This window comes from Trachurus japonicus, chromosome 10, assembly GCF_045865225.1.
Source record: "Trachurus japonicus isolate A0001 chromosome 10, Traja_1.0".
NCBI classification, from domain to species: domain Eukaryota; kingdom Metazoa; phylum Chordata; class Actinopteri; order Carangiformes; family Carangidae; genus Trachurus; species Trachurus japonicus.
In genome coordinates this window covers 12,497,405-12,523,881 of record NC_140916.1, presented here as the reverse complement: position 1 = coordinate 12,523,881, position 26,477 = coordinate 12,497,405, and the positions used below count along the sequence as shown (strand labels likewise).

The following is a 26,477-nucleotide window of genomic DNA, read 5'->3' as shown; positions in this document are numbered from 1 at the left end:
AAACTAAAAACGTCACTTCTATAATAAGCTATATAAAACATTTTTTTGCAGCATAAAACACAATTGCAAGAAATAAAACGAATTAAAATACAATTCAGCTCACAGATTTATAGTATAAAACAGACTGGGGTAGTTTAAATTTTAATACATGCTCTTATTTTGAAGGCAGAAACAGACAATTTCCGGAATTGTGTTTGCGCTAGCCACTGATGGCTAAATGGCGAGCTAACCTCAAAGCGACTCGGTTGGCTGTGTTGACAAGCGTCAGTATCACATCCAGAGAAGGGGATTTCTGAACATTTTACACAATTCAAATATATTTATCGGACCACAAAAACGCTCGTACACAACCATCTGAGCAGGTATGTTCGTGGTATTTGACTCTGTTGCCAACATAAACACTTGATATGCGGGGCGTCGTCTTTGTGAAACCCCCCCTCCTCCTCAGCTGTGGTCAGTTGGGGCCTTCTGCTTGTCTTCAAAGGCGGACAGCAGCAGGAAAATGCAGGGATGAGTGCAAATAAATCCGGTGAATGTTATGCATGTGCGTGTGTTTGTGTGTTGTTGTGCAAGTTGAGGGGGGAAAAAAGCTACAGGCGTAGACACAATGCTGCATGGGCTGTGGATGAGGGGGGAGGGGTTTAGGGCCTCGTCTTCATGTCAGCACTTTGCCCTGTAAGGTTCAGTTACATACTTAGATTTTTTTTTAACCCTCTCTCTCTCTCTCTCTCTCTCATTTGCATTTCACAGGTTGGAAGTTGACGTTTTCATCAGCTTTGACTCCCCCCACCCCCCACCCCCACTAGCAATGGATCCTTTTTTCTCTGTGTAGCAGCCGCAGCTTTTGAATTTTGTGGTACCCTGCTGCTGCTGCTGCCAGATGACCAGTAGACCTCATCAATGCTCAACATGAAACCCGTGGGCTATCCAAGCATGCCACCGTCTGTGAACGGTGGACATCATAGCATGCCCCTGGATCGTGTGTTAAGCACCTCCAATGTGATGTACTGTGAGAAGTGTGGATTTGCTTCGCCGGACGCTGCGGTGTTCAAAAAGCACATGATCGAGCACATGGGAACAAGGTTTTACTGTTTTTATTGCAACAACGTCTCCCTCAGTGAGGCAGAGTTAAGCGCGCACCTGAAGCAACATACCGGTACTGCAAAATATCAATTTAAATGTCCTCACTGTGGACAGGGCTATATGAGGAGGCTGTGCCTTGTGAAGCATATTGAGCGTTTGCATGGTAAAAGCAACAGCCAAGGACCTGCTAAGCCTGGCATGACCAAAATTTCTCCTTTGCCTGTGTCCAGTGCCTTATCAAGCATGGCCACCTTTGATCCGTCCTCAACTCGACCAGCTGTTCGGGTGACAATACCCCCGCCGAGTGCACCTGCAGTCAGGCCGGGTAAAGAGGAACACAGAGGAAAGACACTGGACATAAATGTATCAAACGGCACTAATGGAAATACAGAACTTTTGTCTCCTTTGAATGGACTCATACAGCACAACCGGGCCCTCACTGTTTCTCTTCCAGAGGAAGTTACGATCCCTGCTGGCTGCTTGGTTGAACTTGTTGAGGTGAAAACTGTTAATGGGACAAAGGAGCTTAAACTGAGGATCGTCACTCAACAAGAAAACGAGTCTGTGATAAAAGACACAAGGACCACAGTTTCTCAAAACATTGCACTGGAAAAGACATTATCATCCACATTAAATCATCCCAACACAGTGAAGTCTCTGAGCATGGGGATGTGCACAGTAAACAGGAAACAGTATGAAACAAACACAGTGAACATGGAGCGTCCAGCTGTTGCTCCGATCAGTATTTCCAAAACTCTCCCAAATCAAGTAAACAAAGAAAAGAGCGGCTTCAAAAGACTGTCACAAGAAATAATCAATTTAGAGCGCAACTCAGTCATTCCAACCAAGCTTTCTAAAAGTATGCCCAATCCTGTAAGGGATGGAAATAGTGGGATGAGAATGGCACAGAGAGAAGCTGTGAATCTTAGCGCAGCTCCTCCAACTGTTATCACCAGCAGGGTTGCCAACAGGTTATCTAGCATCCTGCATCCGGACAATATGGCAATGAATGTGTCTCAGAGAGCAGCGGAGGAAAGGAAGAACTTAATCCCAGAGCATTCCCAGAGTGTCCTTGCCCGGAGAGCTAGCGACACAAAAAACATTTCTCGAGATGTGTCAATGGCTGTGAAGCTGGAACCTGGGGAGATCCGCCGCAGGAACAACGCGGCTTCAAAAATAACAACGGAGGGGATGAGCTTGAAACAGCAAAGTCTGAAACCTATACCTCTCTCCTTGAGCGTTGCCTCGGCTGCAGCTGTTCAAGTGAAACCACCAGTGATTTTAGCGTGTAAGGACAACGTTGCAAATCAATCTTTTCCAACACACAGGACTCTGCTTTCTAACCATACGAATTCAAAGATCTCAGCCTGGAGCCAGGAGGTCAGGACCAGAGAGAGAGTTCGAGAAATAGATGTGCCAGAGCCCGAGGGGTTTCCCGTGATTTCTTCAGTGTTTTCATTAAGTCAACAACCAGAGGAGGCCCAGGGCTCTATTCAGCCACTTGTAATGGCTCTACGCGGCATAGTGATGGATAAAAGCAACCGTTCTGGCGGTATACCTCAAGATCACATCAAGGTTACAAACAAAACAGAGCAGGTGAGGGAGACGTCAACATCCGGGTACTGTGCTCCAGTGGACACAAAAGATGGATCCTTAACCTGTGACCCTGTGTTGAAAAAGCAGACCACTGACTCTGTAAAAAAAGAGGAGTGCGATGAGGGGATCCCACCACTTCCTGGACTGACTGACAATCGTATTGATGTCAAGAAGGAAACAAATACAACTAAGCCTGAAGACAACGATAAATGTTGTCAGACTCTTGTTTCCAAGTCTTCAACGGATCAGAAGCCCGTTTCTAAAACCCCCGCGCACTCAGATACATCTGCGCCCGGAGAGGGTCTCCAGAAAATGGCAAAAAATGAGTGCGACATTTCATCAAAGTTCCTCACTGTCTCTCTGAGGAGGGTCCAAGTTGGTGTGTGGAAAAAAAGCAAGAAAGGACTGAAACTTAGAATATCGAAATGTAAGACACATTTGCCCATGGGCAGCGTAACTGATTGTACAGTTATTTACCCGATGCCGTTGAAGGTGGACCAGCTGGTGAAACGACCAGGCCCCAACCAGCCTGTTGTGGTACTAAATCACCCAAAGCCGCGGGTGCCCATACAGGAACCGGGAGCAGACACTGTTGCAGACTCAGGAGCCTCCGATGTGGTTCCAAAGTGCCAAATCTTAAAAATGAGGCTGAGCAAGGTGATGGGACAGAAATACGAAGTGATGGGCTGCACTGTCGGAGTCTTTCCGTGAATTTATGGGAGCACGTATCAAGTGAACATTTATGTGGAAATGACTAGTATTACGATCGGAAGATGATGACTATGTTACATGTTTGTCTATATCGGCATGGGATATGGATTATTCAAGTGCAATGCAGCTTTGACTGCTTTTAGACCATCTGCTGTAGTAGATTGTCGTCGGTGATACACAGATGTAAAGAACTGTTGAAAAAGTTTGAGAAACTAGTAGATCTGTCAGAGTTTAGGCATTTACGCATGCTGTTTATTTAAAACTGTGTCTTTTATTTATATTTTATTTGCATCACTTACATTTTAGAATTTATCCAGTCCCTTTAAAAAAAAAAAAAAGGATGTTCAAGTGGCTGCAATATATGCAGCACAGCTGAGTTTGTCGGAGCATAAAAACATTGCCATTATGGTATAAACAACACTACAGATTTAATTATTTTAGTGGGTGTCATTTAATTTCAAAAATGTTTATTATTTATATAATATCTGTTTGGCAAAGTTACACAAAAATATACTTTGAAGTATTAATTAATAACAGTTTTTCTGTTAACGGAATCGTCCAACACAAGGAAAACAAAAAGGCCCTTTACAGTCATCATGTATCTGCATAATATAATACACAGAGACAGCCTGCAGGAGTAGAAATGTTTGCCTCTTTGTCGTGTAATCAGCTAGTTTAGTGTAGACTTGCCTGGCAGTTCAAGAGTTGCATAAAAAAACTATACATTTAAATGCTAATAAGCTTGTAACTGGTCAACAACTGGTAATTAATTTGTAACTATAAGGATCTCTGAGTTTGGCCTGAGACACGTGGTTTCCTTTGAGATCACAGTCAGTGTTTTATGTGCAGCACTTCATATCCTTACAGAGATGCCCGGTGAGTCACTTGTTTTGTGGTGCATTCAGGCACTTTTGTAAGCTCTTATATTTTTGAAGTATTACATGACCTTGTCATATTTTTCAGATGGTCACCAGTCACTGCTAAATCCATTAAATTAATTTGACCATTGAAAAAAACACCGCAAGTATGTACTTCACACTTCATATGGAGTTTGCATGTTTCCCTGTGCCTGCATGGGTTTCTCCAGGCACTCTTAGCTTCTTCCATAGTACAAAGTCATGCAGCATAGCTAATCATGTGGATGGTTGGTGGATGGAGTTGTAAATAATGGAAGCAAGGCGTAACACTAGCATTTGTTTGGGTGTTGTACTGTAAACTTGGGTATTATGGAATGGGCCTCACTTTTCAAGCAGTAAATCGATCAATAAACTTTATGTTGATGAACAGGAGTGCCTGAATGCACTGTTGCTTAAAGTTTCTGTGAGGCTAGAGTCTAATAGTCCCTAGTACAAATGAATGAGAATGGTGAGGTTGTTATAGACTATTCATCTGTTTTAAGTTCTGCCTGAGGGCTGAAAGGGCAAAAGTAGTCTCAAAGAAACATTGTGAATGTTTATACTGTTTGTTCTCATGTTAACCTAAAGTTGATGATTGCTGAATACCTTTCTGTTTTTTTGTTTGTTTGTTTTTTTACCACATTAGATGTGTTTAAAATTTTTCTGAATGATCTGAATTATCACAGATGCTATTTGAGCTACTGCCCTTGAAACAAGTGTTTATTCCATAAATCCTCCTATATCATTGTTTGTCTTTGTGTCGTACAATTTTCATTGTTGCCATAATTCAGAAAAAAATGAGGACCCTTAAAATAAACCCGAACCGGCTACTTAGAGATACCCTGTGACTTTTTAGGGCTTTTAACCCTGTTTTAACACTGATGTATAATTTTAAACCTTCTGTCCTGATACTTTGCAGATCTGTTTCTCTTCTGAACGGCAGCATTATGACACCTATGTGTTCTTGTTTATACTGTAATCATAATGTATGAGGTGCTAGACCTATGATTAAATTGTAGGTTTTAGTTGCCCACAGTTTTTATTGTGTATATACTTTTTGGTCACCCACAAATTTTATTGTATATTTACCTATTAAAACAAAATGTGATGATTCGTGTTTCTAATCAGTAGGGAATGGTAAACATTCCACGGCCTCTTCTGCAGCGACACTTATGTTGTGCTTTTCTTTTCTTACATTGCAGTGTTTGAAGCTGCTGCGCAGTCTTTGTTACATATATATATATACCGGTAGCCTAATCATTTAAAAGGTGTTTGACTTTTTTTTTTATACTATACATTGCCTTTCTTTCACTCATTTGTGTGAGATGAATCATGTTGCTGTTCTGTCAAGTGTTTTTGGTTTTAATACATCCACAGTGTTTATCATTATGTGTCCACATGCTTTTATAAAAAAAAAAAAACTATTGTGTAATACCTTTTTCATTTAAAAAAAAAGTAAATATGATCATGATTTATATGGCTTTATCTGTTTTGTTCAACATAACTACATCACATGAAGTGTTCATGGTCCTATTACATACATCCTGCAGGGACAGATTTAACACATCAAAAGAATCTCAGAAAAGGCATATTGTATTTGCCAGGGGAAGATCCAGCTAATTAATACATTACATCCAAGAAAGAATATATTGTTTGTTGGAAGTTATTGATTGTTGCATAGCATTACATAAACATTGCAGCAGGTAAGGGTGAGGCTATATTTCATTATCTCCTGATAGGTATCTTAATCATTAATCATTTACCTAATAATAATCGTCATAATATTTTGGATTAATAATCTGAATCTCCGTAATATCCAGTAACCAAAGTTATCATACATGTAATGGAGTAAAAAAAAAGTATAACTAAAGTACAGAAAATGTATGAATGGGATTATTAAACTGCAACAGAGGAAAACTCCCGCACACTGTCTTAACTTGCATGGTATTTAATAAGAGTACAACGTTTCAGTCAGTTTGAGTATTAGTTATAAAACTAAAATTAGTACACTACTGTTGCACGAGTACTACACTTTCTAGGTTCTTTAGTGGACATCCATGTCCTGGCAGCAGGCATAAGCCATCAAAGTAGTTCACAGTGAGGACATGCTCAGGTATTGACCTGAAATTGTTACATCCTATCTCACTCTTTCCACCATCAAACAATCAAATTGATAGAGAAACAGAGACAAATATTCCTCCTTTCACAAACAGACCTGTTTTTAGCACATCAAATCAGATCATAGGCTAAACCATCAGCTGCAGAGGATCAGCTAAATGGACAAAAGGCAGGGTTGCCTTTGGAAAATTGGAGAGAAGAACCAAAATCTCAATTCTGTAACTACAAGACTTTGGTCTTTGACTCAAATGGTAAAAGTAAAAACAAAAGGAGTGTGATTATCACTAAGGTTGAACCCAGGACTCCCTGGTTCACACAAACATGAATGTCCCCACCCTCGCCCCACCACCCCCTCGGCTCCTCTTTAAGTTACAAATTTCAACACTGACAAGGAAGTATATTGTTGCACGTTGTTGTTCAAATTTCGAAAAATACAAAACGCAACACACTGCTCCAACTATATCAGTTAGCAATCAATATAGACAACAGAAATGGTTTGTTTTCATGGTGATTTATGAGTTTACACCGTGTTGTTGAAAAAGTACTGGTGCAGTAGTACCAGGTACGGTGGATGGGTGTATGCCAAGAGTATGAGTGTGCCAAATTTACTAGAACATTGGTCTAGCTATATATCAAAACTGACTTTTAGATTAATTTTTAGATCACACAGTGAGACAGTTAAAACTAAAGGAAACCCCCAGCTGGTCAAGGTTTGCATCAAGGAAAGTTTACACTCTTATTTTTGGACAAATTATTGGATATGAGAGAAACGGAATATAAAGACAAACACAGAGGCCAGAAGCTCAGTCTGGTTTATGTGTTTACGGTAGCCTAAAATAACATCCCATGCATAACCAAAAAAAAAAATCACTGCATTATATCAAAACAAAAAAGGTGGGAAAACAAACTATTTAAAAACAACACAAGATTTAGGATGTATCAGATTTATAATTGAGAGCATGACTTAGTTTCCCTATGGAAGAGAAGAGCTTATATCTGTTTTATCTGTTATATCTGCATGTCAGCTACAGGGACCTGAGGAGCTCACTGTTGTTGAAACAAAAAAGAAAGAAAGAAAGAAACAGAAAAGATAAAAACTCACACCTGTCAGAGGCCCTGATGGACAGCTCTGAAATGAGAATACTCCTGTCTCTTATATTAGAGTAAACAAAGATGTGGGAGTGTCCAGCCCTAGTGGTATTTTATGTTTTCACACCAGCAAGCAGCTGAGAGTCCTCCGAAATTCAATGTGCAGGAGGGAAAGAATTAAATACTCGTTTACCACAGTGAAGGGCAGCTCAGCTCTAACCACAGCCACACTCCTGCTCTAAAATGATCTAACAAATGTTAAATAATGTAATTAGTGCTTTGTTTTGCATTAACCTACAAGAGCCAGAGGCATACAATACAATCTGCCGCTACCTGCCCACTGAGAAATCTGAGATAACTGATGAAGCCACATATCGTCTCCAGGGAAACCACCCCAGAGTCCATTGTGAGCAAGTTTCCAGTTTAAAATACCAATATGTTGTACAGGTGCAGCTTGTGCGTAGGAATATGCTACATGAAGCCCATTGGGTGTTTCTCTGACCTGGCACCACTGTTGTCTACACTTGGTTTTACTTGGGTCTAACACCAACTATGCATGACAAGAAAAAAGAAAAGAAAACATTACTTGAACATGAGATGTATTTTTATTGAAACAAGCAAACACTTTCACACCTTGCCTCCACGGACAGTTTTCCTCTAACACACATTCATGACTTGACTTGATGATCTTTTATCAATAGTGCCTGTGTTATTGTAGGAGCAGGTCAACGTCACTCCTTGTCACTGGGCATGTCAGTACACAGTTTTCTGGGTATTTACTTCCTGGTATATTTCTGCCACTGACGAGTGTTATTGGGAATATGGTGTGAAACTTGATGATGTCTCCCACAGTGTCAAACATCTGAGGAGAAATGAGATGTTAGTGATAGTAATCAAAGTGAATTAGACAATTAAGTATGTTGTATTTAGCGTCATGATGGTGTCCGCTCACATCCTTCGATCGTTGTCCAGTTCCCAGGGCGTACTTGCTGGTGCTCTCCATGAACCGAATTTTGACATTGTAAACCTTCTTCTCGTGATAAACAGCCAATACCAAGGGCTCGCTGTTCGTGGTGTTGGAGCAGTCACGTACCAAAAATGCTCCATCCTAATATTAGGAATTAGAGGACTAGGTTTAATGGTTTGTTTGACACTTGTTAGTTTTTTTGTGAGTTTCCACAGGTTGTTTGTGTCTTTGCACGTGTTTTCTTAAAGCAGAAGTAAGTGATCCGGTCGTTTTGGCTAATGCTGCGTTCCAGGCAGGCTTTTGAAACCGTAAGTTACAGCTTCAAGTCACGACTTACGACTTTGTAGCGTTCCAGGCAACCCGCATCTCGCGTTTCTCCAACCTGTTGCCTGTGAAAGTCACTATAACGGCCACTCGTAACTTCCGACCCGTGAACTCGTACCAGATCGAACTGGTAGGACTTCACAGGTCGGAAAAACACGAGTTACGGGTTGCCTTGAATGCACCATAACTTCTTGTCAGCCGATGGAGTTAGCAGCCCCTGCCCTCGTCATGGATCTATTGGTCCTCGTCCCTACGTCACCACATTCAGGCACATCCCTTGGCTGCTCACACACAGCCCTTCATGCCGTTCTCTCTCCTCATTGGATAAAAATTGTAGGATACAAGAAAAGTTTTCTCCTCGGCTCAGAGCAGAGCAGAGTGACTGACAGACCCGTGTTTCGGTCCAAACACTCCATGTAAGTGATTGCTCTCGGAAGATATAACTATTTAAGGCTTATATTAACACAAAAATATTGCTTACTTCTGCTTTAAGTAGCAGTGTTTTGAGCTCCACCATAGTTTTAAAGTTGACACATATTTGGGTTCATTTATAATTAATTTCATATGGAGATACCTTGTTCACTAGGTGTAGGGCGTGTTCAGCATCAGCTCGAGTACATGCCCCAACATACCAGTCTTCTTCACAGTAGGTCTGTCAGAAATCAATAGTTCAGAGATCAATGATTTTTCCACTAAACTCAAAGCCTTGTTCTCTATTTGACAGAATATTTTTCATCAAGTGACAGGACGTTTACCTGTTGAGGCTTTTCCTTTGGAACAAAGTCGTTTTGGTCAATGTCTTCTTTGGTTTGAGGCCACTCATGGTGATGACGTTTTGATGGCACCCTTTCTTTAAGCAGAAGTCAATGTTGACTTGTTAAATCAGTGGCTGTGTAATGATGCTGATGGGCTGTAACATTACTTACCTAGATTTTTCTGTGACCTACATAAACAACAGAAGAGCACATGCGAATCAAACACAGCCTAGCATGACATACCTGTCCTGAGAAGCCTGAGAAATAAAAGTCTCACCTGATTTCCATTTGAGTTTCCAGATCTAAAGAACGTCTCTGGGTGGTGTTGGGAACTGAAACACTCTCAGCCCTCTGGAGACCTGAAATCAACATCTGCCTTGTTACAGATGTGAAGATAATTTTCAACCAAATGTTATATTAAAGGGATAGTTCAACATTTTTGGCAAATTGGCCCATTCCCATAATCCCTACAGTCATAGCAGTAGGTTCGTTACCTTTAATTGTCGGTGCAAGCTATTTTTAGAACGGCAGAGCTGAGCCATGAGCTGCTCAGAGCTACGCTACGGAGGCTAATGGGATTTCTTGGTTTCCTTCATCAAACTCTAATGAACTAATGAACCTACTCCTAAAACTATAGGGATTATGGTAATGGGACAATTTGTCAAAATGTTGAACTGTCCCTTTAACAATTAATGTAGTTCTCTTACCTGTGGCATGTGACCTGAATTCTGCCTGATGAAAGTATCAGGATTAGTTGTTGAGTAAAATGATAATATGGAGTGACTACACCATTTCACACAATATAGGCTACAAAAAACAACAACAATTAGGACATGGATAAATGTCAAACTTACTTTTTTGGTTCCTTTCTGTAGTCCACTGAAATGAAAAAGAAAATCACAACATGTTTTGTCAAAATAAGAGGAGCATGTGCCTCCAGTCTCTGTGATGACTTTTATAACCACTAGATGGCAGTAAAGCTACACTGACTGTACAGTGTGTAAAATGTATATTTAGGGCCTTCACTGCCTGACTGTCATTCACACTGAGGAAATGGCCACATACGACTACATAAAACTAAAACACCCACAGTGTAGGTGCTCATTGGTATAAGTCATAGTCTGGATACTTTTCTATAAATGAGCCTGAATGGGAAAAATAAAGCAGCTCTCACTCTCTCCTGCAGGGCCTGTCCAGACTCAATCTGGGCAAATGATTCACCAGCTCCAGGGGAGGAGGCGGAGGAGATGGAGTGCGTCTGGAAGAACACAGACTCCAGCTGTAAGTCCACTCACAAGCCTCCAGTGAATAATGTGAATAGCAGCTGGATGAGTTACCTGCGTAAGCGCTGGAGGGGAAGAGAGAGAAGCGATCGGCTTTGTAATGAGCTGCAATTCAACACAGTTTATACAGGTTAAAAACAGTCAAAACAGTCGATTACCTGGTCTCCTGGATGCACAGGCGTTGGCCTCTGATCTGTAAAAGTTACATATTAATATACTGGATGCTACACAAGAGGTACACTACTTTTAGTCATCTTTCAGTCATTTTTGTTTACCGAATCTGGTCCTTCTCCTGCCAGGCTTCAGATCTCTATTCACAACAGGTCCTGTGATTTAAAAGCAGAGTGCAGACAAGTAAATATCTAAAATAACATTTACTGAAGTGTGATATTAAATTTGAAGGATCTAGTACTCACCCTCAGAGGGAAATTGGTATACATTTCTATTATTTGCTTGCATTCATGGACACATTTCAGACATTAGAGATTCTTAAAACTGACTTGTTGAAGTTTTATGTGCTGCTCTAACTCTACCAAGGTCAGATGCTGCATCACTGTTGGTAAAAGAAAAAACTTTGATTTTCCATTTAGGTGATTTTCATTACAGACTCTGATTCATATTCATAGTCTAAACCTATTGTACGGTTCACTTGCTTCATTGTGGTATTACTTCTTCTTATAACGGCATTAATCAAGTTTTGGACACTATCAAAGTACATACAAACCCACCATATCGGTGCTTACAAATAGTTTTGGCTAATCTGTTGGCAAACAGCTGGCTGCTTTCACATCAAACAGACTCACTGTAAAAGCTGTAGTTTCCCCCCCTTCAGGAACAAGTGAGACAAGTGTCTCAGTGTTAGGTTGATGCTGAGCGAGACTTGACAGTGTTCATTAACTCGTTGCTAACTTAATGCTCTGTTCAACCTTCAACTACCAAGGTTGAATAGACTGAACCATGCAGTAAATGTGCTGTTAATCCAACACAATGAGCCAAAGGATGTTAAAAAGCTCTGCAGACGTATATAATTACTCTCCATTCTACAGAGTTAAACCTTGAATAGCGCAGTTTTAAAGGTAACTTTTGTTGAGCAGCAGCCTGTGGCCGATTGGAGAAAAGTCTAATATGTGTCTTTTTAAGGTTTGCTTAACTAATATCAACCGCTGTGTGTTGTGTTGTTTACATATTTAACTCTTCAAATTACCAAGCATGGTTATGAGCACTTCTTTCTCAATTCTTTCTATACCGCAAAAACAACAGGAAAAAAAGGTTTTGCCACTTTACCGAGTATATGTGGGATTTCTCTGGGTGGACATCTAGGTAACATGTTCCCCTGATAAAAAAGATAACAAATAACAAAGTTAAGTCATATATCACATAACAAAACCAGAGATTAAAATGTGCATACACACTCAAAATAGATAATTATAAAAAATATTCAAAGAGTTGAAAAAGACTTAAGATTTTTTTGTTGTTGTTGCTTTTTTAAACTTTTTCATGATAGGTGCTTGGGTAAAATGTGATTTAAGGTGGGCCTGCTTCTCTCTTCATGTGTAGCAAAGGGCTAAGAGAGCCACCACCGTCATAGCAAAACACAGTTAAAACTCTCCTACTGAGCTGCAATAAAGGGGGTGCACATACAGTGTATTAGGGAGATAACTCAAATTAGAACTTTTTAAATCCTATTTTTCTTGGGGCATTAGGGTGGTGGCAAAGGCAGGGAAACATTTGTGCATTCATTTTAAGAAGAGAAAAGTAATCTTACAGTGGCGAGTGGGGAAAGGCTCTGAGCTGATAACGACCGCGGAAGATTCCTGTCTTGAGAGGGAAAAGAAACTGTGATCAGCACGCAGTCATTAGAGGCAGTCATGATAGTAGCCTCAGTGTCAGTCAACAGCTTAACACAACTTCAGTGTTTGTATCTTTCTTGTAAGTCGGTCGTTGCTGGTCCCAGCAGCAGCACACTACTGCAGCAGCAGCAGCAGCAGCAGACTGTATTGATTACAGAGGGAGAGCACTCCAAGTGTGAACACGTTTAAAAGCCACATTCAGTGTAAAGTTGTAGACGTGCAGCTGTGAGGCTCCTGGCTGTGGGCCACATCCATGCAGGGGGAGTAAAGGGAGTCTATTCTCACTCCATGCTTCCCTCTTTCTTCCCCTCTGGCTCCTGGATAATTGTGATCTCCCGCAGTCTGACTCAGCCAACAGATGGCTCTAGAGACCCACTGGCAGATCATGCTCACTCAGCACGAGCACTCTCTCTCAGATCCACCCCGCTTTCTTTCTCATCAGTCTGCAGTGGAGCTCTGTTGTTTTGTTTTTTTTCTTTCTCCTGCACTTCATTCAGCCTCATTTTAATTATGCTCTCCAGAGCTTTTCTGAGTAGAGACGTGAAACACACTCACCCTCATTGTGTCAACTGGAGTGTAAACACTTTTTTAACTCCAAGTTTAGACAAGTTTGTGGCACATTTAATTCTTATAGGTTATTATAGTCTCCTCGTGAACTATTTTTGAGTTTCATGTGTCAATTATTACACGTTGAAGTTGAGAGGAAGTGATGAGGGTTCAGCCGGGGAAGTGTCACACATCAAAGGTCAGAATCTCTCCTGCAAACTGAGAGGATCAGTCAAGCACTGATTAAGACACTGCTCAGGTCTGTATAACTGATCTTAACGGACTTATGCAAGGCACATAGATAATAATACATAAACTCATGTCTTTTTTAAATTCTCCTTTTCAAAGTCAATGTAAATTCATATTAAAGATAGAAAAACAAAAGTAAAACTAAACTTAAATAAGGCTAAAATGAAACTTATCACATTAAAGGACAAGAGTCTAGATGAGCTCATGAAAAACATCAGGCGTAGGTGTTTCCTTCTCTACCTGCATATTCTCTTTCTTCATTTATGGGCCTCGCAGGAAGTATGCGCACATTCAGCACTTCCTCTTGGTCATCCACCACATCGTACTCAGGCTCCTCGGCGTTGTTGTAGTTACCACATCTTTGATTCCTGCTTCTGTCTATTCTGGTGCGATCCTGTTGAAAGACAACAGCTTCTTCAGACTGGAAATACAAAGCGCACAATGGACGACCTTCAAAACTGCACATTAGTGCTTGGAGCCTCATACCCACATAGTCTTTCACTTATTGGATACATTGTACTTATCTGCCTTAAACAAGGAAATCAGCAAATAAACCTCCAATAACTTTTAAGTCCTGCTCTTTACATCACCTTATATACATTTATAGACTGTGTTAGATCCTCTATATCTTATACTAAATCATCTTATAACTCCGATAAGCACAGGAAGCTACAAGGAGGTGTTGCAACATAACCCCCTGCTTGTCTCAATAGGCATTTCCTTTTTAAAGCTTCACTCTTCACAGTCACAACAACACATTTACAGTCAGCTATAGAAAAAAGTGATAGTCTGTGACACTGCGTTGACGTTTTATATGGCAATCTTTCTCTATTTCTGCAAATCAGTGTGACCGTGGTTTGGTGTTTCTGGCCACCTGTGGTGAGGCTAAAATCAAAACAAAAGTGAGATTAGGATGACAACGCTAACAGTGGGATGCATCAGTCACAACCTCATTTAATTTAAACCAAGGTGATAATGAAGGATTTTGTCTGACAGGTGCATGTATGCAACAACCATTCGTGCCTCATGGTGACAACGTTTCACCACTAGTAGGAAATGTTCCTTTTTGGATTCCCAGCTTGAATGTTGCCCACATGTAATGATGCACCCATAAGACTTTAATGTAAGAGACCAGAACTCTTACAATAAAAAGCTTAAACTGCTCAGAGAGAAATGTGGAGAAAAATGGTTGGATCACAGTGGCAGTCTGACTTGATGACTTGATGATGCAATATCTGTTTCAATCATTTCTAATTGACTGATTGAGAGAAATGTTTAACATTCAGTTTTTCAGTTACATAATCTTTGTCTTTTTTATGATATAGAACTGAATATCTGTAAAATGTCTCACCATGTACTAGAGCTCTTCAATAGGCTTTGATTTGAGTTAATTTCTTTTCCTCTTTAATTTCATCAGCAGGCTCTCACAACTCGTCAGCAAGTGCCATAATTTCAGTGTATCAAGACACGTTAGTATCAATTAGCAACGCAATTAACAACATTGCTTGGCCTTATCCCCACACCGGATCAAATTCTTGTAAGCGCTTATAAATACATGTGTCATATCTAAATTTAGAGACTGCAGACGAAGCGCTCATATCCTCTCTCTTCAGATGCAGTCCATCAATTGGAAAGGAAGGTTTTCATCGGTATTCAACATGCAGATATAGTTCACAACATTGGTATGGACGCCAACACACTGCATTTTAAATGTTTATTGCATGATCAGAGAAAACACTCCACCTAGTGTCATTACTGCATTTATGAAAAGGTCTTCATATTTTCAAAGATTTATGTCAAAAAGACAGTTAACAGTGTCTGTGCAGGTTATGCTTTGTTATGGTCAAATATTTCATCATCAGAGCCAATAGTGCTTAGCAGTGAACTATATGCACATGGTATTCACAACCACAATGAGACATTTTTGTGCAGTTTCACCTTCGACAGATGTAGCACAGCTCATAAAAATAAAAAGAACTAGTATCTGTCAGGTCTGTGACAGTGACATGGAGTAAAATATTATTCTTTACGGTGTGTGTTGTATACATTTATAAGAACAGTATCGATAGAACAAAGCACATAATTATAATTTGATAGTTAAACTTTAAAAGGAATATTAATGCAAGCAAAAACCGCATTTGTATCTTGGTCTGTGCTGCGTCGAACACTAACAATGACAGAGCAGAAACTCACTCCTTACTTATTTCTGTGCAAAAAGTAATTATCAGTGGGCTGCAAAACTCCCTAAGTTTCCCCTGGGAACGTTCATGTGGAACCAGCAGGGAAACGCTGTGGATACGGCCGCCATAACTCACCATTATCACAGCAGACTCATGGCTGGTCCCTCTCCCTGCAGCTAACGAGGGGGTGAAACAAAAATGAAAAACATCATTAGTTGGGTGTTACGTTAAAGACTGCGGCCTTTCAACACAGTTTGTCCTTGAACAGCTACAGTACACAAGCATACGAGGTGAATCTGTAGCCTATATACAACCACATGGAGCACAGCTGTGTGTTTTACATTTCGAACATTCAGTGAAATTAAGAATATCTGTACAATGAATTTACTGTGAAACTATTCTTTTGAAATAGCGACCTATTTGGTATATTCTACGTGACACAAGCACCTCGGTGGTAAGATCCAGCTGCGTCAGACAGAGTAACAGATGTTGCTTTAACATCTTAAACATAAACTCTCAAATATTTGGTCAATCTTTGCTTAATCTACGACGCCCCTCTGAGCCTCCGGGATTAGTCTGTCATGTATTTATATTAAACATTAATTCTCAGTAAAACCAGGATTTAGTTCAACACTATTGCCTTATACTACTTTAACTGCGTATGAAGTGTTTTCTATTACAACTAGGCGACTATTTTCTTATCATATCTCAAAGGTTTCCTGGAAACAGGAAATATTGGTACATTAGTTAATTATTGAATTCATTATGATGATGAAATAATTTGCTTATGGTGTTATCATTGCATTTGAATAACTGAAAATGTATCAACTGATCCCTTCCTAACTTACAGACCCATTAAGATTTTTTAAAAAGTTAATTGTTTAAGTCAGTACATAAAGCAGGATTTTACATTGACAAACTTTCTCGGTCTAGAATGATCAACTTTATGGTGCAAACGTTATCGTTAACATTACCCGATAGAGATATTATAGTATAACGACATAAACAAGTCAGTTCACCAACTTAATGACTCTTTTGCTGACTCCGTTTAACATCTACCACTGTCCCATTATTAGCACATTCCATCACAGTGGCTGCTGCAGAGGAGGATTTATACATTTGTACATTTTCAGTTTTATTATAGCAGAGACAATGGTGGGGATGACATGCAGCGAATGACCTAAGTCGGAATCAAACTCAGGTCATTGTGGCAATATCGAACCTGGTTAAGTGGTATGTGGTGAGCCATTGAGGCCCCCCACTGAATATTATTCATGACAAATACATAATAATAACAGCTGTATGTGTTTTGTCCTGCTGAGATGTAAAGCTTGGTGTCATCAGCATAATGTCGCAACAAAGATGCTGACCTAACAAATGTGATACGTGTTTTAGTAAAAGTTCTATACAACAAATTTGAAAGAGCGAATACATTTTGAAGGAAATATAACTGCGATGGGGTTAAGTGTTCTGTTAACATACTGAGGATGTTAATGATTTACATATTGCACTCCAGTCTGAAATATGTTGCAACTTGACAGATCTTAGCTCTCTTATTGTTTTTTTAAAGTATATTTTTGGGCTTTTTTTGCCTTTATTTGATAGTACATAGTGATATAGACAGGGAAGGGGGAGGCAGAGAGAGGGGGAACGACATGCAGGAAAGGTCTGCCCGACGCGGGACTCGAACCGGGGACGCCTGCGCTGCGGCCGCTTTAACCACTGCGCCACGCACCGCCCCACTCTTAATGTTATATTTAGGTGTTCACAGCACTTGGTTGAGGTCAAGAAAAGATTGTGGTCTGGTTTAATGAAGAAAATGCTGGACAAGACACAAATACTTAGATTTTCCCCTTTCACTTTTGTTGCCTAAACATAACAATAGGTGGGAATAGTGGGAATCCAGATTAAAAGCCTGGTCTCTGATGTGGCAGCTGTGTGCTTTGTTCACCTGCTGTCACTCCACACACTTCTTGGTGAGTCTTTGTCAGCAACATAATTGAAAAGCACTTAAGTAGTACGACACAATTGCAAATTAATTTCATATAGTGAAAGAGTTTTACATCAGACATAAACAGGAGTCAACCAAAGAATATGACACATGGTACTCATTTTAAACATCCCAATTAACCCCATAACCACTGTGTGTGACTAGAAATGACCAGTTTCTCGTTATAATATTAATACGTAAACCCACCAGTTACCAATTACAAGTAGTCAGTGACATCTTGCAAGAAAATGAAATCAACACATTTTTGCAAAACTTTCATTAATCAAATGCAGATCCAAATTATTTCAAGGGGCATGGGAATATTGAATTAATTTCTGACTTAGAAAATATTGGGAGTAACAACTTTAACATTGTTTAACTGATGCTTTGTAAATGCTCCAGATAAAAAAAGAACAATCTAAAACAAATAAAGGATCAAAGATGATTGTTATAGATTTATGTCAACGTTTCTGCAACACACACTTTGGTATCAAGTTAGAAAATAATGTTTTCAGAGAAGGAGGCTCGAAAAGAAAGAGAAACACAGCAACAGTGTCAATCAGTCACTCTTGGATTGACAGGTTTTCATCTTTAAATCCTTTTTGGCTGTGAAGAAAAACAATACAGGAAGCAGGAAGCAGGAAGGAAATCTTCCCGAAATAGAAGTAAGGACATTTTAGAGAGGCCTAGTGATTGTGGAAATGCCAGCAGACATTACAGGCTACCAACTGACGGTCCCAAAATGGAGACTCAAACTCAGTATTGGATTTGGCACCGTGGTCCGACACTCAGCGGAGCTGTCTGTCTACTTTACAGAGCTTACTGGGCCATGGGAAGTGGTGTTGGATGAGATGTATAAAGAGGAAAGAGATTAGATACATGGAGCACACGTCTGAGGTTGAGCAGTTAGTCTGGAAAATAAACTTCTGCCCCATGGAAATTGGGTGCAGAGGATTTGTGGCAACTCAAACCACTAGACTGCTTAAGGATTTGTGACCTGACTTTGCTACGGGTATCAAGAAAAGTATCAAGTGCAGAGTGAGAGCGAGCTGAGGCTGAGGAGAGAAATTATATCAACAGTGCTCAAATTAGGAAGAGCCGTGGTCGATATTAGGATTGTCTTTCATAAAACGTAATTTATTATTGTCGACAATGTTGTTGTTTGCCGTTTAAGTAGATATTTATGTATCAAATTCAAAAATCCTTTGCCAGTTTGTTCTGTGGCAGCAAACATGCATTTATGCTTCTTTTTAAATCCAGCATCAGATCTTTTATTAATGTGCTCTGCTCTCTTTTTCACTTCTAATATCTGCGGCGCATTGTGTGAAACATGGATCTACAATAAGTGCTTGTCATTGTTGTTATGCAGTATGCGGTATTTCATCTTCACTGGATAAAGTTTTTGTAAGGAAAACTAACCTTTGACTGATTTATAGCATATTTTGACTAAAGGTACACCCTCAATAATTCACACACATGATGAGATGACTCGACATTGCATCTCATATATATATCACATTAAGTCTAGTTGAAAAACAACCAGAGGCTTGTTCTTAAATTTTAATAAATGCTTGATTCTCATCTCTATCAGATAATCCTGTGCTTCAAGGCCGTCTCTTTTTTATATTCCCAAGATTTTTTTTAATACATTTTCATCTATTCTCTGTAACCAGACCTGCTTCTGCGCCTCCGTCTTTGCTTTCAGTCACAAATACAGCAGTTAAAAGTTACCTACCTTTTCAGAAGACTTGTACAGTCAGCACGTCTGCGTCAGTGGCTGTCCAGAAACTTAAGTTTTAGAGACTTTAGTTTTTCTTTGTCTCCCATTCACATACAAGATTGCGTGGTCTTATTTTAACTCTGACTGCTGGTGGAGTTAAGCAGCCCACTGCAGTAACCTGAAATGACTTCCTGTGTGGTGAATAACTGGCCTATAACCTGAGGTCTTCAGACACAAACAGAAACAGGTTTGTTTGTATATTTGTTTGCTTGTGGAGGGCTTCCTCTTCTGCACCTGTGATTTCACCGCTGCTTCAGTCGTTGTCAGCGCAGCGTATGAAGTATTTTTTGATGAATCGCTTGTTATAGAAGATTTCTGTAGAGCTAATTTCAGCATCAACCTCTTGACATATGAAAAGCCCTTTGGGGGGGTGATCAAGAGCCATACCCTCTGTGTTTCCTGTGTTAGCTTCTGTCACGTAGCGTGTGTGTGTGTGTGTGTGTGTGTGTGTGTGTGTGTGTGTGTGTCTGTGTTATGCAACGAATGTGCAAAAATGTACAAATCAAAAATAAAATCTGAAGAGTCTGAAAGTCAGGCTCAGATAACTGTTAAGGAAATCAGGGTGAAATTAATCTACTGATGCTACAGGTATTTCAACATCTGCAACATCTGCTCTGTCAGGTGTTAAAGGAAGCAGGCTGACATTTTCTCCTTTCATTACATCATCATCTGGATTTAACTTTTATATATCTACCAAGAAAGTGAAACCAAATTACAATTTCATCCAAGCTTAACCTTTGAAAGTAATATTTCCCTTTAGTGTAATATTTTTATTTTATGGTATTAACACTTGAAAGAGCACACAGCCAATTAAGTTAATGGGGGAAAAAAATCTAAATTTATGGTTATAATTTCAGCCCTCAGGTGAATAAATCTCCAAGTTACAACATGGTTTGTTAATATCAGAAGAATGGTTGTGTGCTGTGCTGCCTTAGACACACATAAACTAAAATTGAGACAATGGACTCTGTCTATTAGTGGTTATGTAACAGCTCAAATGAGGCTGAACAATCTGCTGAATCATGCTCAGAATATTTGCAAAATCAGCCATGAAACTGGGTTTTTATTGGTCGGGGAAGAAGGCACACTGACAGTGTTTAGGGATGAAGAGGTGGGCATTACTCACTTACATATTTAAAACCTTTGCAGCCTGTCCAGGATATTCCTATTCCTAGGAAGTGTGACCTCTGTTTCAGTGTTATTTCCTTTAACCTTGAATGACAGGGACAACTTTTTTGGGGGGGTCCCCTGGGTCAAAAAATCATCCAGTTAAAGGAAAACTTCAGTCTTGTTGCTCCAGCCATCGGTTTGATCAGTAATGACACTGAAATCAGCAACGTTACCTCTCAGATCTCAGTGGACACGGACAGTTTAGCCCCATTAGCTTTCATTGTATTGGACCGAACACCTGCAATAATCCCTCACTGCACAGGAAAACCTTGAGTGAGCACGACTGCGACCAGTCCTGTGTGCCACTGTTGAACCAGGAAGTTGGTTGAAACTCTGCTGAATGTTAAAACAGCACACCGTGTGCATTTGCTTCTCTTCAAATACGTTGGACTGACTATCAGCTGACTGCCCATGTTTCTCAACCTGTTCAACATAGATTATTATGTGGTGATGTAGTGTTTTTCCAAGATCTGAAAAATCACTTTGCATTGTCCGTTGTACTACTGAGTAGGCTATAACAGATAAACAGATGGCCAAAGCTACAGAATAACAATATTTAAAATAAACTTAAGCTTTCCTGCATAGGCTATATTGTTCTGGGTCAGAATAACTAATAAATGTAGACATGGAGAGACAGTATATAAAGTCAGTAAAAATGACAGTAGTTGTTGTGAATTCACTGTGGGTGGCATGAACTGCTGTGAGGATGCACAGGGAGGGGGTAAAAGTAGGTTATTCTGAGGCCGAGTGAATCTGCTTTATAAATGTGCAGAGAGGAGAGGAGGAGGCAGAACAACTGGGAGTAAACACACAGTTGTTGCGTAGAATAGTTGATCGCTTGCTCAAGCACAAACAGTCCAGTGTAAATGCAAAGCGAAAGTGTTGGTTTGCATTCTGTTTGGACACACCTCAAAAGTCAGACATTCAAGTGTCTGAAGCTGAAACTATCATCTGCAATCCTGTCTGAGGTAAATGTTGCACAGCAGTTCCTTCTCACAACGACATATTGATTCTGAATTTTGGTTATTTATCCTGGCAGAGCGCTGTGATGCAAAACTGATGAGCATTGTAAAGTGAAGGACGACTTCTCCGTGATTGGCACAGCAACACTTGGGGTTGACTTGCCTTTGTTTTAAAATAGAGCAGCACGGCTATGACGGAGTGTCTTCCTGTCTGCAGTGGGTTGGGGGGCCAGGCCTCTTCCAAAAAAGCAATGCAGCTGAGCACAGGCCCACAAGGTCAGCCTCTCTCCTGTGGTTTCTTCTGCAATGGTATAGCCTGACTTCCTGTGAGAGATTACCATCTAGCCTCTCATATTCTCACTGATGCTTATCTTTTGAGCCACAAACGCCAACTCTCCCGAACATCTCTACACCTTGGCCCCCAGCGACAGCGCCATCGGCCTGTCAATCTGGCAGCTCATCCTGTGTCCTCACCCCCAAACCCCCCTCCCAGCCCCCCGTCTTCCTCCTCGCAGCCAAAAAAATTGAGCCATCCTCCCCTTCTGTGTCCTGGACCTGTCACTAAGAAATAAGATCCAGAGTCCCAGCCCGGGGGGGTGGGGGCGGGGGGCATGGAGGTGGAATATGGGTGAGATGTGTGCACGTAGGAGTGTGTGTGACAAAAAATTTCAGGACTTTCATAGGTTATGATCACCCAAGTTCTTCATACACGTGGTCATTTCACTGAAGTTTAAGAGAAGGTGTTGCAGGAAGGTTGCATGTGATCTGTGCATCATAAACCACATCCAGTAGAAGATTATGAACAGCTGCAATGGCAGTGACAAAAAAGAAAACGAAAAAAAAAAAGCGCCCGCGCAAACAGAACAACCGCAGAGCTACAGTACAGTAAAACAGGCCTGCCCTAAGTTTCACAATGATCTTATGTAGGTCATCGTTTACGTCCAGACTGACCATCGAATGGACTGGCACAACGTTTTGTTCATACACCCATTGACTCCACTTGCACTTATTTCATCCAGTATCGCTATCAGGCCAAACATGTATATCTGCCCAGTGCTTTAATTTATCAAATACAACCAAACCTGCAGATCTTATGACATTTACATCAACCACAGCCATACCTTGTATTAAGGGCTAATTAGCAACTGTGCTACCATGCTAAACTAAGTTGATGAACATGCTCAATGTCAGTAAGCTGATGTCAACAATTTTCTTACTACCCTGCTGCAGAAAGCTCTTCTACTTCTTTGTTTCCTTTTTTGTGAAGATGATTATCAGTATAATGCTCAAAACTGCAAGTGGCTTTAAATAAGTATCACATAAGAAGTGAAAATCCAGATATTACAGATATACATACATAACAGACAGACAGAAACATAACTATAATAACTACCTACCTACCTACCTAGCTACCATCCATCCATCCAGAACAAGTTGGACTTATATTGCACTTGACACTTGGATAGAAACTTGTCACAAATCTGTCAAGCGTGAGTAAAAATACATGTGAGAGAGTTTCAGATGCTGTTAGATCATCTGACGAGCACTTCGGTTGAAGCATACAAAACTTTTCAAACTCCTTTGTTAGACTATACCATCATTGTTATAGAAAACATAATAGAGGAGAGTAAATATAGCCTCCACATATTATCAACTTTCTCTTTTACCATAAAGCAAACCCGACTTCTGATACCAAATTTCAGATGAAACTCCAGTCGCTCCTGTCTTGATTTAGTTAGTACAGAAAGCTTGTTTTGCTTATTGTATGTTTAGGCGAATGCAGTAGTTCAGTAGTAGTTCATCTCCGGCATATAAGAGAGAGATGAGATAGCGTCATGCAGCCAGAGAGATAAGATCTGAGAGAGGGAGAGGGCAGGTGGTCTGGCCAGTCTGGCTATCTCTACAATGAGAGTGTGATTCAGCAGCGTGAATAATTAAAGCTGGAAGCACTGATAGGAATCTGTAGACGCCAGGCTCGGATAATACTGGACGGATATAAGGGGCCTTTGGTGCAGGGAGGTGGCGTGTGAGACGACATTAGTCACTCTCCCCGTGCCCCAGGCAGCCGTCAGGGCACCGAGCTGAAGGTCAGGAGATGATGGATGGACAGAGACCGGCGGTGGCTCACTGCTGAAGTTGACTAGAAAACGAATGTCCTGAACATGAAATATTATCCTCACGGAGGAAGATACCTGATCTGATACTGCAGCAACGTGTCGCGGCTTTGTGAACTTTGTGACGAGCCGTGGCCCACACGTCAGTTTGAGAAGCAGTTTGTGACCAGACAGAGGTAGAAACTAAGAAAGAGAAAATGTATCGTTGTATTAGCATATAATTGTTATTCAACCACAGCTGAACACTTTCAGATAGTCAAGAATTTCCAAAATGACTCATTTGCCATTCCACTGAACCATTTATTATATATATATTTTTTTTACTTTGAAGGTGTTAAGTATTTGTTGTCATTGTCTGTGTTTGTGCTGCTGGTCTGTTTTTCTCGCCCCACCTACATCGTCATTGTTTATCTTGTCGGAACCAGGCGTCTTTCATGTTCACTGCATCGACACTAACTCAGCTCAATGAAGGTTTGGAGGAGGATGTGTTATTTTGGAAAGTCCTTCCTCCGCAATGTTCTACAACTTCCTACTCACTGATTGTTATTAATAGGTAAAAAAAAATTAAAATTCAGTGTTTGTCTTGCAAATGATGCTGTTCCAAATATAGAACGCGGGCAGGCGGCTTCACAGCGTGCAAAAGTTGTACTGAAACAAGCCTCTGCATGAACCCCAACCAACCACAAAAGAACGTCTTTCTCCTCCCCGAGCATGATTGTAGTGAAGGTCTCTCTCTGCCCCTCTCTCCACACACTGCTCCATTCATTATAATGGTAGCAGTGTGTCGGCAGAGCCTCCATGACGGCAAGGAGCCCTCTATTCAGGTCAACTCGCAGCCAGGAACGATTCCTTGATTATTCCTTATTTATCCCAGTCATTCCCCCCACTGTGGTGTGGATCTCTGGAAAGATGTGAGTCTGAGTGAGAGGAGCTCGGGCTAATGAGCTGAGAGCTGGCCTGCTGATAGTTAGCAGGCTGGGAGCCGTGTCTCACCCAACGCAGACGGCACATTCAGCTCATCAGCAGCCCCGCATCTCATTCAGGCCCATGCGAGGCGGTAATGCAAGTTCATAATGCTAATGTGGAGGTGTTTACTGTCTTGTTTATGTTGATATAAAACACCCACTGTGCATCCGATGAGGACTCACACACTGGAGATGATTCAAGGTACAAGTAGCAAACATGTGTTTTACTTGCAGTGTAGTGAGTATGTATTGAATCGCTGCCATTTACATCTAATGTCAACATGCTAATATGCAAGAAACTACAGCCGAGGCTGATGGGTACTGAGTTTCATGACATTATATCCAATAACTGTCAAAACACTTCACCTAAAATCACAAATATCAACCTTGGGGTGATGCAAGTCGCCAAAATCACCCGATAACATCAACATGTTGATTCTCACAATTACTTAAACCAACCAGCCAGGTGTTAAAACTCTCCCAGGTTTTGTGAAATCATGACACCAGTGTTACACCATACTATGGTTGGCCAAACAAACATAGATGTAAACATACTTTGTTTCTCTAAAATGCTGGCGCACAGCCATAAAAAATGAAAAATGTGACTAACCCTCGAGGACTCCACTGTGAAGTAAAGTGTATTTCATCAAATGTTTTATTTTTCTTCTTTTTTGGAATTTTGATGCAACTGAGAATTTTTGATGTGGAAGTCTAGTCAATTCGTAAATACAAGTTACTTGCAAAATTGCATCCCTTCATTATCTGGTAACTCTTTATTCTACTGGTCATTTTAATGAAAGCCCTGGCTTCACAAAGAACATTTATTACTCATTTATTTCTTACTGAAAGCCTTCTTTTTCATTTATACTGAATTGACTGGTTTGTTTGAAAGCACATTTGGAGCTCTGTTGAACTAGGTTAGTATTTAGACATAACTGGAAGTTTATAACTGATTACTTTTTATTTGACCTAGTATAATTAATACCAAATTATATGATTCTTTGCAGGAGATGTTATTATTGTTATTTATGATTATTTCAACATTTCTTGTAATTTATAGACTCATAGGATGAAGTATATTATGTAGTTGGTGGCATGGTGTGTGGGAATCAACAGCAGTTGTTGCAGCAGGGAGTTTGGGATTTTGTTGTTCAGATTTACCATCTGAAAAAGATTCAAGTTCACAAAGAACATCTTGATATTGTCTCTTGAACATTGAATGTTAAACATGCATCTGTGCTACAAAAAATCCAACGCCAAAAAAAAGAGAAAGAAACCTGCTGTTTTTCCAGGAATCGTAGCTCATGTGTTCACTTCCTATTGATGTGGTGCACCTGGCAAACAGCCGCATACACTTCTCATCAGGGCTCCGTCTGCCTGTGGTGAGAAACACTGATACCATCAGCATGCACGTTCTGTTAAACTAAAACAAGTAAACACTGTGTTTTTCAAAATTATAAAGCATCTCTGCGATTCTGAGTGGTGTTTAGGAGCCATTAAACGAGATGTTTGTCTGGTTCTCACTTTGCTTTCTTCAGTTTTCTTCCCATTCTGCTTCTTCTGTTTTTCTTTTGAAAGTCTAGGATCAGTGCTGGTAAGTTGTCAGCTGCCTTTCCTGCCTGTTTCTCTCTAATGAACAATGATTATCCACAATTAAATAACAACATTTGAAAACTCAACATTTTACAAGCAATCTAGTTGGAGTTACAGTCTAGCCAACACGTTCTCACTCCCAATGCGTCAACAGTCTGACTATTGGTCAGGGTCCCTCAGCGTCACATGCCGACTCATTAAGCACCCGCTTTTCGTCATTTTTCGACTGTTGACGCATTGGGAGTGAGAACGTGTT

The 26,477-nt window shown here is 40.4% G+C and overlaps 2 protein-coding genes across 2 annotated transcripts; one reads left to right on the top strand and one right to left on the bottom strand.

Moving 5' to 3' along the window:
* The first annotated feature begins 216 nt into the window (after positions 1-216).
* On the top strand, positions 217-5,761 carry znf518b (zinc finger protein 518B). Its single transcript, XM_085789308.1, has 2 exons — positions 217-362; positions 751-5,761. The coding sequence occupies exon 2, from the start codon at positions 901-903 to the stop codon at positions 3,388-3,390; it is 2,490 nt and encodes an 829-aa protein (XP_085645434.1). The 5' UTR covers positions 217-362; positions 751-900; the 3' UTR covers positions 3,391-5,761.
* A 2,318-nt stretch (positions 5,762-8,079) lies between these two features.
* Positions 8,080-25,923, bottom strand: clnk (cytokine-dependent hematopoietic cell linker). Its single transcript, XM_085789307.1, has 17 exons — positions 25,906-25,923; positions 15,783-15,823; positions 13,708-13,861; positions 12,588-12,640; positions 12,107-12,155; positions 11,098-11,148; positions 10,981-11,015; positions 10,877-10,887; positions 10,714-10,797; positions 10,394-10,418; positions 10,247-10,271; positions 9,817-9,898; positions 9,711-9,727; positions 9,540-9,634; positions 9,359-9,436; positions 8,446-8,601; positions 8,080-8,355 (listed from the first exon to the last, which is right to left on the bottom strand). The coding sequence occupies exons 2-17, from the start codon at positions 15,783-15,785 to the stop codon at positions 8,203-8,205; spliced, it is 1,071 nt and encodes a 356-aa protein (XP_085645433.1). The 5' UTR covers positions 15,786-15,823; positions 25,906-25,923; the 3' UTR covers positions 8,080-8,202.
* Between the last annotated feature and the right edge of the window lie 554 nt (positions 25,924-26,477).

Excerpts from the sequence above, each read along its gene's own strand:
- znf518b (XM_085789308.1), top strand. The coding sequence starts at position 901 with ATGCTCAACATGAAACCCGTGGGCTATCCAAGCATGCCACCGTCTGTG.
- clnk (XM_085789307.1), bottom strand. Across the intron at positions 11,149-12,106 it reads AGAAATCCCACATATACTCG|GACCTGTTGTGAATAGAGAT; the intron begins GTAAAGTGGCAA and ends TTTAAATCACAG. Across the intron at positions 9,437-9,539 it reads CAAAGGAAAAGCCTCAACAG|ACCTACTGTGAAGAAGACTG; the intron begins GTAAACGTCCTG and ends GATTTCTGACAG.